Raw genomic sequence first — 12731 nt, 5'->3', positions numbered from 1 at the left:
TGTCTCTTTTAATTCTATTTTTTTTTTTTTATACTTTTTCAACATGTTCAAAATAAAGATTCAATCAATCAATCAATCTGCACATCCATCTTGAAAATACCCCATTTCACCACATCCCAAGCGAACCAGTTTGAGATGATTAAAGGTTTGAGATTTGGCACCACCTTCTCCTGTTAGCAACTTCCACTCCAGCAAGATATTTTCATACATAGAATACCTGAGTGTTATGCAAGCTAAAGTCCCTTGGTAATTCCGTCACCATGTGTCTCCTTTCCTGTAAGATAGCCATAATTTCAAAATACTCGTTATGCTATATTTTAAGTACTGGGTAAGTAAATTTAATTACTGGTTAATTCTATGGTGATTTCAGGAAAAACCATAACGTCTCCATCTCTTGCCAGTAAAGAGAAGCCAACAACAGATGTGTGAAAGCTCAATTTTAACTTTTTTTCTTTTTATTTAAAAAAGGATATTTAAAGCTTGCATGCTGTCATAAACACTTGAACAACTTTGATGCATACAGTGTGACTATTTATCCTGAATGATCATCACATCTTAAAGATCTCATCGTCGAAGTAGATTAAATAAAAGTTTGTTTTTTTATTGATTATGAATTCTGTTGCTGGAGTCTGAATTTGGTCCTTTTTGTTCCATGATTTCTAACATTTTAAAATATTTTTCATACTTAAATGTTTCAGATCATCAGTATTGAATAACAGACAAACATAATCTGCGGATTTAAAAAATGTAAATAAATAATGATTTAATGTTTTAAAGGAATTTATTAAAGTGGACCTTAAACACTACATATATTATTCATGAAATAAATCTAAAACAACTGCTGTAGATTTAAGACTGTCTGCGACTTGGTTTAAGCCATACGTGTTTACATTTTTTAGAACGTTAGAAGGTGTTGAGCACCATCTCGTGCCTGTAGAGAACATAACTTCACTGGGTTGGTTGATTGCTGCTAAGAGTTTGTTGCTTAGAGTAGTTTGTTAGTTAACTAGTGACAGAATTGATCATTTAGTGTAAACAAGGAAACTAAAACCAAAAAGCAGTGTAAGGGGTTGCTTTTGTACTGCCCCCTGCTGCAGCGGTTTTTATTTTTAAAAAGGCAAAGATACACTGCCCACTTTCATTCTGTCTCTTTAGCAGTAAGTGGTTTGTATGTTGTGTGTTAGTGTTGGGATTTCATTGTGCTTTGGTAAAAAAAGATATATTTTGTGATGTGATGCACATGTAGTAACCTGTTATTTTATGTATTGGTTGGATGTGCTGGCACAAGATGGCCCTCAACTGTTATAAATGCCTCAACTTAAACACTTATTTCTTAAATCCAGCTTCACAGACAGTGTTTACCTTTATGTTCTTTTAGAGTAGGGCTCCATGCTGTAATTAGTAGTAGAGATTTAAAATATTCTAGTGTTTTGTGTAGATCTAATATTTGGCAGTAGTCTATTCCGGAGTCTGGGACCTGCAACAGAGAGATGTAGCAGGTCCTTTCACAGCGAGATTTAGGTTTCGACCTTGGAATAAATAACATTAGTTTGCATTGTTTGCATGCATTGATAGAAGCTCAGATAGGTAAGAAGGGGCTCGTCTTACCTATCTGTTTAAAAACAAAACGTAAAATGTTAATTTGGTTCCTGTAACTAATAGGAAGCCAGTGTAAAGAGGCCAACACTGGGTTATATGCTCCCTCCATTTTGTACTAGTCAACAGACAAGCAGTTGCATTTTTGGACCAACTGGAGACGATAAATAGAGGACTGGTCGAAACCAAAGTATGCTGTAGACTCGCCCACTGATATATTCACATTTATAAGGCTGTTCTTGGTTTGCTTGCATGTAATTTATAGACTTCGTCAAAAAAGGTATTGTGTTAGATCCCAAGAGTTCTGTCTCAGAGGTTTGTGCTGAATTTAGAAAAAGACCATTCAAATTTGCAGCTCCTTCCTCTTGTAATCAGCTGCAGAGTAAACAAAAATGTATCGAACTTAATAAATCTAAGGCAATTTTAAATGTCTTGAATGCAGTTAATTCAGGCTGCTAATGTTTTGCCTGAATATTATTATTTGTTTCAATTAGTTTTAAGAAGGTATTCATTCTTTATTGACACTGAAGTTTAAAAATGTTGGTTGCTTCTTTGCTTTGTTTGGTTTGTTTTTTTACTTTCTGCCTGTACTTAACTGGTGTATGGATTTGTGTGTCTGTTTTATTCATTTATGAAACTTATAAACAATGGCTGTGCGTGTTTAGTTTAGGTTGCATGTAGCTACTAATACTAGTCATAGTTTGGTGTCCCCAACAGAAACCAGTCCTAAGAATAATCAATTGAATTTGTGCCTTTGACTGACCATTTTTTGTGCAATTGTGTGTCATGTTCAGCAAAACCAGAAAATTATGCTCATGTAGTCACACTAATGAGAAACTTCCAGAGCAGAAAAACCTGTAGATAGCCGAGAAAAATGCATGAAGATCGATCCATATTTTCTGCTCATTCACACACACACAGACGCACACACACGCGCGCACACACACAACCTGAACATAATAGCTGAAAGTTGGACTTGACAGAAATCAACATCACTCCTCCGGCCGTCTGTCTCCCAATCAATATTACCCCTCCTTTTCCCTCCTCTTATTATCAGTACTAATCTATATCTCTTTGTCTCGCTTTCTTTAGAGTCCTATCTCCTTCACTCCCTGTCTTTTCTCTAAATTACATTGAGGACAGTACACTGTTATGGAGGTAACAAATTTAAAATGACCTACATTGGAATTAGAGAGAAAGCAGGCCATCACACCCGAAGGGCAGTCGCTGACAGAAAAGTGGAAGAATGAAAAGAAAAGATGGAAAAAGAAAGCAGAGGAGCGTTGATTGGAAGTTGATTGTGGAGATTTCACTTCTCCTGTTTTTTTGTTTTTCGCTTTTCTCTTTTGGACAAAGGCAACAAGAAAATGAGGAGGAGATGAAAAGCACAAATGCCTGAGAGTCCTCATGGGCTTCTCTGCATCCACACAAAAAACAAAATGACAGCGATAATAAAAGTGATCACTAAAGCTTGTCTTGGGCATGAGCCACAGGCGTGGAAACAGCGCCAGTATTCTCAGTGAGCTGTGGTCTTTTGTGGGGCCATGTGTCACGGTCAGAAGCTTCCCATCCTGAAATGTACTCCCACAATAAAGGCAGAGTGGAGAGTGTTAGGCTTTTCATTTGGCAGGGCCATTATCAGAAAGGCCTGAAAGGACTGGAAATGACCCAGGTTTGCTCAGGCTGGGACACCCTGCGCCTCTTCGGCTTCTTTTATTTTTTTTTTCATTTTCTGTTGATTCTTTCATCACTGACCCCAAAGCCTCATTATCGCCTGCAGCTTCAGGCAGTGCACATCCAAAGTGAACTGTCAGGGCTGCTGCATAAAAATGACTTCATTACTAGCTATTCCAGAATGTACTCATATGAAAATCTTGTAATGTTTTTTTTCTCTGTTATCATTAATAAAACTCAGGAACACACCCAAGTTAATGAAATAATCAGTTTAAATAATATGTATTGTGTGCATTTTTTTAAAATACATTTTTTAGTTTTATAGCTGGACTTTGTCCCACATTTGTTGCACTTTGTTTTGACACAGTCACATACACACCTGCCACCCCACAATACTCATAAGAAGAAATAAAAACTGCAATTTGCTTGATTTTTCCCATATTGTGCATCTTTACATTATGCAGTCACTTTTCTTTTGCAGTACACACATTAGGACTTTAGCATGTCTGATACCAAGACCTGAGACAAGACATGAATAGATCCATGGTATTGTATCAAACTTTCCATATTTTTAGTAAAAAAAAAAAAAAAAAAAAAAAAAAAAAAAAAATATATATATATATATATATATATATTGTGGAGCAGGGAAATTATTTTACTGCTATTGTTAAATAATTGTCATCATTACCATTGCATTAATAATATAATCTGGAGTTTATATTGTGTTTAGAGGTTTAAACAGTGTGTCTTTCAGAAAGGCTAAAAGTAACAGGACAGGAAACAGGCTTGGAGAGTTTTGCAGAAGTGGAAGTTATTTTGAGCAGCAGGCTAAGACGAGGCTTTAACAATGTAACAGACAGCTTTAAGAAGGCCTTAAGCAGTTATGACTATTTTATACACAATGCATATCTGTGCTTATTAAAGAGTTGGAGCTCGGTCAATTAATTGGGGGTTGGAAGCTTTGTTCGGCGCGATGTCCGGACAATCTATTGTGCAAGTGACTTGGAGCCATAGAAGGAATTGCAATACATGCTTACAAAACACTTATATATCAGATCATTTTATATTAAGCTTTTAGTAGGGGTTCTTGATTAAAACATTTATTTAGTAGAAGACATACATATAGTCTCAGTGAGCCTCTGGTCTGGTAAAAGGTCAGAAGTGCAACAGGTGAATTGAGAAAGAGCATTTGAGGACGAGACACAGACAGTTAGTAGGTGAAGAGGTGACACAAAGAGCATGTGAGGTCAACACATACACACACACATTAGTTAGATTTATTTAGAGGAGAGATTAGTCATGTCTCGGCAAGAAAGAGGAACAATTCACTTTAAGACAAGAACGGAAAGTACCAGCCATGAAAATAGAAGATGATCTTCTGGGTGAAAAGCTATTGTGGTGTTGATCTGATCTATGTATAAAATGTATCTGTGACGCATGAAGGGGCGTCAGTAAATCAAACCCTGATGCTATAAAATATCTGTTTATGCTTTGATTAAGTCGGAGATCACTTGCTGTCGGCGTACAGAGTGTCTTCCCACACGTGTGTAGTCATTAAAATCATTGTTTGACCAAGACCTTCTGGACCATGGGTGGTTTGTACTCTCCTTCCTCAATTTTGAACCTTAACAATATATATATATATATATATATATATATATATATATATATATATATATATTTTTTTATTTTTTTTTTTTTTTTCCTATTAATCACCCCTTTAAAACCCCTTTTTTCTAATATTTTCTTCTGTTTAACATGTTTCTCATGTATGACTGTGTTTGGAAACTGCAGTATTCATTTAACCTTAGTAATTCCACAAAGTGCTTCTCATTGCCTGTCTTGTCCATCCATCGTATGTCTATGGCAACAGCACTGCCAATGATGGGATAAAAGGATGAATCAGTGATTTGTCTTGTGCATACTGACCTGTTATTAGTTTGACCTGTAATCAAACTAATAACACTGTAATTTGTAGCAATCCCCTTTACCACCTGAGCTGTAGCTTTTTAAATATTTACATATTATTATAAAAGTAACTGACATGTTTTTATTTATAGTGGATTGCTCTCATTGGCATGTTCTTATTGCCATGGTTTAAGTATTTTCCAGCACTTACCGATGGTCATTAACACGGGTAAATGACTGAAATTATATGACTGTGGATACAAGTGGTTGAATTGAGCAGCAACTGTGCTCAGACTTGGAGAAGGGATGAGGAACTCAGACATGTGGTGGGAAGCTTTTAAGTCAAGACATGAGGTGGTTCGGCTCTTCCTGGGCGCCTCTACTTCAATGTTTTTAGGATGGGCTCATTTCTAAACTCTGGGAAGAAACCCTCAGAATGGACCGGAGAGATTTTAGTATATCCAGCCTGAAAACACCTTGGGACTGGGACTCTGCAGATGTCCCAGTCTTTCTGTCTCCTGTAAACTCAAACATACAGATGTAACGGTACCAAACCTTGACCCAGTGATTTTGCAAACTCCATTTTCTCAATCATATGACTTGACCCAGTGATGACACAAGATTGAACATGATTGAGCATGATTGCACAAACTCATTGCTATTGATGTTATTTCAGTTTCTGGCCTACTGGCTTATATACAATTAAGATCAAAGACTTGACTGAACACATACACTATTGTCAGAAGTCGAAGTCTCTTGTCATTGCCTCCTCAAAGTTTCTTAAGTCAGTCTCATTTGTCCCATCAGCTGTTGAGCAACTCACATTTTGTCATCAGTAAAACATGGCACATTGCACAATGTTTGAATGTAGACATGAAGCCTGATCTGCTGTTTTAATAACTGATTTATTGCTATTTTCCTGTCTGTGTTTTTTTTCTACCCTACTTTCAAGTGTTTAATGATCACCTCATGTTTCCTGAGTCAGTTGTTAAATGGCTCTTTGTGGGTAGTGTTGGGACATCTACTTTAATTATTCTAACTAATCTTTAGAGAAATATCCCATAGATTTATATTCAGGATTGCAACATCTCTCATATCTTTATCACTAATTGTTTCAATTGTTGTTGAGTTTCAGACCAAAGAGCATGTTTCCCTAACCTCATCCAGACTCCGCTGCTCTGAAAAAAAAAACACCATAGTAGCATAGTATGGATTTTACAGTTCACATCTAGTTATCGAGTTCAATTTTTTTAAACTCTTGGCAAGGTTGTGCACATCTAATTGTCGTTCCTTCATCCACCTCTGTATTTTCTTTTCAGGTCTTGATCCATCTCAGCGTCAGGCAGTGGAAAAGTTGATCTCAGCGTCTCCGTGTCAGTTCGACCACGCTGCCCTGTTCACCATTTTACAGAAACACACACTCCAGCATCGAATGAACGACTCCTTCTCCTGCCTGGTATGTGAACAAGAACCTTTTCATCATTCGTCTTCATTGACTATCCACAATACTGCTCATTCATCACACAAACTTTCTTCTATCATCTATACCAAAATACGTAAGCTGCTTAAAATCCTCATGAAACAGAGCAGTTAAAGAAGAACCTGCAGTGAGCTTGTAATGGTATTGCTAAAACAAGTTGTTTAATTAAAGTTTATGAATCACCAAAAAAATAACCAACAAGTACTTTAATACGTAGATAATATTTGTGTACATACAGTACATTTTACCTTCAGGGTTCTCAGTCTATAATGATGGCTTGACTGTGCAACCAAAACAATAAGAGGATTGTTTTTGGTTTCTGGTACTGCCAGTAAATTTGCCGGGTAGCAGAAAAAAGTGGACGCTACAAAACAGAAAGGTTCCCACTAATGAAGTGTGAGAATAATAGAAAGACAAAAGTAAAACAACACACTGATGCAAAGAGCTCTAAATGTTGTTGATGTTTTTAAAAAGGCATTCAGTTGGAATCATTTCTAAAAAAAAAAAACAACAACTAGTAAGTAACATCAAATACTTATTAGACTAAAACGAATGGATGGTAAAATGCATGGTGTTCACAATAAATTATTAATTACTGCCATACATTCTTTATAGAAATATCTACACACACTCTGATCACAACCAGACTTTCAACTATTGGATAAATTGATGACTTTTAAATAAAATTCAACTTCTTTTGTACATCACGTAGATGTATAGCTACTGTGACTTTCTAAAATATATTTTAAAAAAGCACACCTGTCCACCTGTTTTTTTTAAATTACATCAGAATATTTTCATGAGCTAATACTGTCTATACTGTGGCAGGCTGTCCAGAGTGTACAGCGCCTTATGGATGAGCAGAAGAAATGAATAGTTGGATGGATTAATGTGTGTGTGGAAAAATTACAACATATATAAACATTTTCTGCATCTAGTAACATTTTTTTGTCTGTTTTTATAGCTAGGATACAGTTAGATATTTAATATAGTTATAATTTATAGCTTTATGTCTGTACATGTAGTATATGTGTAAATAATCAAATCAGTCTATTCATTAACCAACCAAAGATTATTCAACAACTACTTTTAATGTTGTTTAATGCTTTCTCAACAGCTCAGTTACTTCTTAAAACAGAATAATTGCTACGATGCCTTCCAGTCAGGTTTTAGACAGAACCACAGCACTGAAACCGCTCTGACCAAAGTGTTTAATGACATATGTCTGAATACAGACAGTGGAAAAATGTCAGTCCTAGTTTTACTGGATCTCTGTGCAGCATTTGATACAGTTGACCACAACATATTACTCAAACGACTGGAGAACTGGACAGGTCTTTCAGGAACTGTACTAAACTGGTTCAAAACATACGTAGAAAACAGGAAATACTTTGTATCAATAGGTAACTTCACATCTGAGCAGACAAGTATCACATGTGGAGTTCCCCAAGGTTCCATCTTGGGACCCCTTCTGTTTAACATCTACATGCTCCCACTGGCACAGATTATAAACAACAACAAAATAAACTATCACAGCTATGCAGATGACACACAAATATATATCACAATGTCACCAGGAGACCGAGGCCCTGTACAGGCTCTTGGTAAATGCATTGAGGAAATCAATGACTGGTTGTGCCACAATTTTCTCCAGCTAAACAAAAACAAAACTGAGGTAATAGTCTTTGGCGCCAAAGAAAAACGATTACAGGTCACCAGAGAACTTCAATCTATACACCTAAAAACCACAAACCAGGCGAGAAATTTGGGTGTAGTGATGGATGCAGACCTAAACTTAGAAAAACACATTAAGACAATAACAAAGTCAGCTTACTATCACCTCAAGAATATTTCAAGGATAAAAGATCTGATGTCTCAACAGGACCTGGAAAAACTAGTCCATGCATTCATCTTTAGTAGGCTTGATTACTGTAACAGCATCTTTACAGGTCTACCTAAAAAATCAGTCAGACAACTACAGCTCATTCAGAACTCTGCTGCTCGAGTCCTCACTAAGACCAAAAAAGTGGACCACATCAGTCCAGCTCTGAGGTCCTTACACTGGCTGCCTGTCCGTCAGAGGATAGACTTTAAAGTTCTGATGCTGGCCTATAAAGCTCTGAATGGTTTAGGACCAAAATACATCAATGACCTCCTGACCCAGTATGAACCATCCAGATCCCTCAGGTCATCTGGATCTGGTCTTTTATCAGTTCCCAGAGTCAGAACCAGACACGGAGAAGCTGCATTCAGCTTTTATGCTCCTTATATCTGGAACAAACTCCCAGAAAGCCTCAGATCAGCTGAAACACTCAGTTTATTTAAATCCAGGTTGAAGACTCACCTATTCTCAGCTGCATTTGAATAAAGCACCAAATCCACACTTTTAAGCTTAAATTTCAAAACTTACATTTAACTACTGATTTTATCTACTGTTCTGATTTTATCTGTTTTGATTTTATATACTGTTGTTTGTTTGTTTGTTTGTTTGTTAATTAGTTAGTTAGTTTATTTGCTTGTTTTAATCAATTTTAAATCATGCTTTTTATTTGTTCTTGTTTCTAATGTCTCTGTAAAGCACTTTGAATCACCTTGTTGTTGAATTGTGCTATACAAATAAACTTGCCTTGCCTTGCCTTGCCTTTAACCGGTTAATCCCTGGATTTTTTACTCACAACATAATCCCCAAATTCACTCACCTCGCCAATTGTGAGGCCAAAATGAATAACACACTATTTGAACAAAAGATAAAAAGATAAACTTAATATATTTTTTCTTCTCCTTAACAAAAGATAAAATAAGAATTAAAAGCTTTTTAACAATGAATCGGTACGCACTGATGTCACTGAACTTCATTTTAGCACTAGACAAGCCGTTCAGCTAATTTGTCATGCTCGGTGACCTTCAAATAATGGTGACGGGTTGCATTTTAACAACAGATGCAGCCTGGCCCCAGTCCAGGGACCTCCTAGGTGGAAATAGTCATCTTTTCAAACGTGAATAATTTGTGATGCCTTCAGTTGTGCTTAAATGTCTGCTGGTTTTGGATTAGTGCTCCAACAAAATAAGAATTTTTAAACTCGTAAATATAATTTTAATTTAGGTTCTGCTGTTTTCTATCCAAATTATTGTTGAAGCACTGCATATTTAAAAAATGAATGAAAACAAAAATAACTAAAACTTTTCAGAACAGTTTGAAGAATGAAAGAGATGTAGGAGCTCAGTGCGTGTGTGTGTGTTCAGCCTGGGGCGCTCTCTCACACTGATTAAGGGGATAAGCACTCTAATCAATACTTTCCAAATAGGAACATGACCCTCATGGACAACTGCTGTTCTGAGTCAATGGAGGAGGAGGAAGCAGTGAAGTGAAGCCTAAATAAGCGAGTCCATATGTGTATGTGATTTTTTTGTTGTTGTTGTTTTTTTGTTTTTTATAGTGTGTGCAGTTGTGGTTGGGAAGCATTGATCCAAATCCACAAAGTGTTGTTCATTAACAAAATATACCAATGGAAGTTTTCATTAAAGAAAAAAAGGAATCAATCTTTTAATATCTTTTTTATTAGTAAAAGTAATTCAAGTGATTTTCTTTTTCTTTTATTTTTAAAGGTTATTTATAACATTTTAAGTTCGAAATGACATCAAATCACCCAAGATAAAAGTACAAAGGACAGAGAAAAGAAAACAACAGCAACAACAACACTGGTTAGTCAGTCCATATTAAAAGTACAAGAGAAATAATGGAGTCCGAACAAAATGGTCTTCTGTGTGAAGTTAGACAGGGCAACAGAAAGTTCAGAGTCTAAAAGATGTGGGGAACAAGTCCAAGAAGGAGTTAGGGTCCGGCAGAGGTGTAGTTTCACATAAACATAAAGTGCAGGTGAATGGGTTAAACATTGTTGATTCTCTGTTAATATGATGGAGAAAAGAGTTCCAGATTTTAAAAAATTTAAAGTGAGTGTTAGCAAGACCATAACGAACCTCTACAATATACAGAAATGCAATCATCTCACATAGGGCTAGCACTGCAAGTATACCCTCTGGCTTTAATTTTAAGTCATAAATCCAGCTATATATATTAAATATCTCTTCCCAGAAACACCTAAGTGTAGGGCAAGACCAGAAAAGGTGGCCAAGAGTTCCTTCCATTGCTTTGCATTTATCACACAATGAGGAAATAAATGTATGTAGGTGCTGTAAGTTTAAAAAGTGCAGTAAACTGGCTGACTAGGTGTTTGTAGAAGTTTTAATCAAATAATCATAAAAGTCATTATGAGCAGGAGGCTGATCCAGATGGGAGAAAGAGTGTTTAACCAAACATTCAAGTGATTTTCAAACAAGGGAATGATCACCGGGAACCAAATTGCCTGCTCTATGTGCAGTATTTTTTTGTTGAGGAAAATAAGCTCTCAGTTATTGGAGCTTAATATTTTATTCACATAAATATGTGAATGTGCTTGGAGAATATGATAGCCTGTGCAAAGAGACACGATAACTTCATATTATTTATGACAACTTCCTTCTATCCTTTAAAATTCACAGAATTATCATTGAATGAAGATACCCTAAACTTTAAAACTGGTCAAGTCAATCCCTTGATGTCTTCAGCTCATACACATTTCAAAGTATGAAAACGCATTCACACTTGAAATTAGGCCAGAAATGAGTAATACTGATGAAAAGTGCAGTTGAGTAATACTTCCTAGTTTGAAAGTTTCAGACCTCAAAAGACTGCATCACAATTTCTTGTAAAATTCCACTGTAAAATTGCTTTTAAATAGCCTTTTAAAACCTGCTCCCATATCTACTCTTGCAAAATATACATATAAATGTTTAAGATAAGATAAGTCCTTTGAGTTAATGACTGGCGTTGGGACGTGGTGGTGGTCCAGGGTGTTGTCATTGCGGGCCCTGGATCCTATTTTTTTTTGCAGTGAGGTCTGTGGAATAGGGGTCCTTACTGAGTCAGTTGTTAGCATGGTTCTCTCCTTCTGAGGGTACTCCTTTACCTCCCGGTCATATGTATCCCAACCCTCCCCGCTACTCCCTTAAACAACACACCACTCCCAGACATAGGGTCTGCATGGACCACAGTGGTTTGGGCCATTTATATGAATTTGCTTGATGTGCTGTGCGATGACCTGCCCCTGGTTTTTAATTACATTGTAGTCAATGACCAACAGTCAGGTGCTCATGTCACATCTATTCCATCAGTTTTAATAGCACTCTAGTTTACACAAAGTTATACCCATCTTTTTCACTTTGTACACATACAGTGGTACGAAAAAGTGTTCGTCCCTTCCACAGTTCCAAGACAAAAACCATTGCTAAGCAAAAGGAACATAAAGGTTCGCCTCCGTTCCTCCAGAAAGCAGCTTGATGATCCCAAAGACCTTTGGGAAAATACTCTGTGGACTGACGAGACAAAAGTTTAACTTTGGAATGTGTGTCCCCAATTACATCTGGCATAAAACTAACACAGCATTTTAAAAAAAGGAACATTATACCGACAGTAACATATGGTGGTGGTAGTATGAGGCTGGTCTGGGGCTGTTTTGCTCAGGACCTAGAAGACTTGCTGTGGTAAATGGAACCATGAATTCTTCTGTCTACAAAAACATCCTGAAGGAGAATGTCCGGCTGGCTGTTTGTGACCTCAAGCTGAAGTGCAGGAGCAGGACAATGATCCAAAATGCACCAGCAGGTCCTCCTCCAAATGGTTTAAGAAAAATGTTGGAGTGGCCTAGGCAAAGTCCTGACCTGAATATGATTGAGATGCTGTGGCATGACCTTACAAAGGTGGTTCATGCTTGAAAACCCTCCAATGTAGCTGAATTACTGTCACAGGCTGGGTCTCCGACCCAGCACTCTGAGTTCTCTTTGTATTTTTCTCATTTTTTGATATGTTATTAGTTTTTGTGTTATTTCCTATTTTGCCTTTAGTTTGGGCAGTTATTGGTTATTGTTCCTGGGCTTTTTATGTTTGGGGTTTTGTATTCATTCATCACGTATTAGGTCTGTCTTATTGTGTTGTCATGTTTAGTTTTCAGTGTTTCCTGTTTTATTCTGACAGTGT

At 36.7% G+C, this 12731-nt stretch overlaps 1 protein-coding gene across 1 annotated transcript in view; it reads left to right on the top strand.

The window, feature by feature from the left end:
* The window catches only part of cadps2 (Ca++-dependent secretion activator 2), a 193329-nt gene that overhangs the window by 73942 nt on the left and 106656 nt on the right, over positions 1–12731 (top strand). Inside the window, exon 12 of the mRNA XM_085413171.1 lies at positions 6498–6634. Coding sequence (XP_085269297.1) covers positions 6498–6634 — 137 coding nt within the window. The remainder of the gene's footprint in view (positions 1–6497; positions 6635–12731) is intronic.

This window comes from Rhamphochromis longiceps, linkage group LG7, assembly GCF_057381845.1.
Source record: "Rhamphochromis longiceps isolate RC_006_pf linkage group LG7, R_longiceps_female_GT1.1, whole genome shotgun sequence".
Classification (NCBI taxonomy): Eukaryota; Metazoa; Chordata; class Actinopteri; order Cichliformes; family Cichlidae; genus Rhamphochromis; species Rhamphochromis longiceps.
This window is presented reverse-complemented; position numbering and strand designations above follow the sequence as displayed.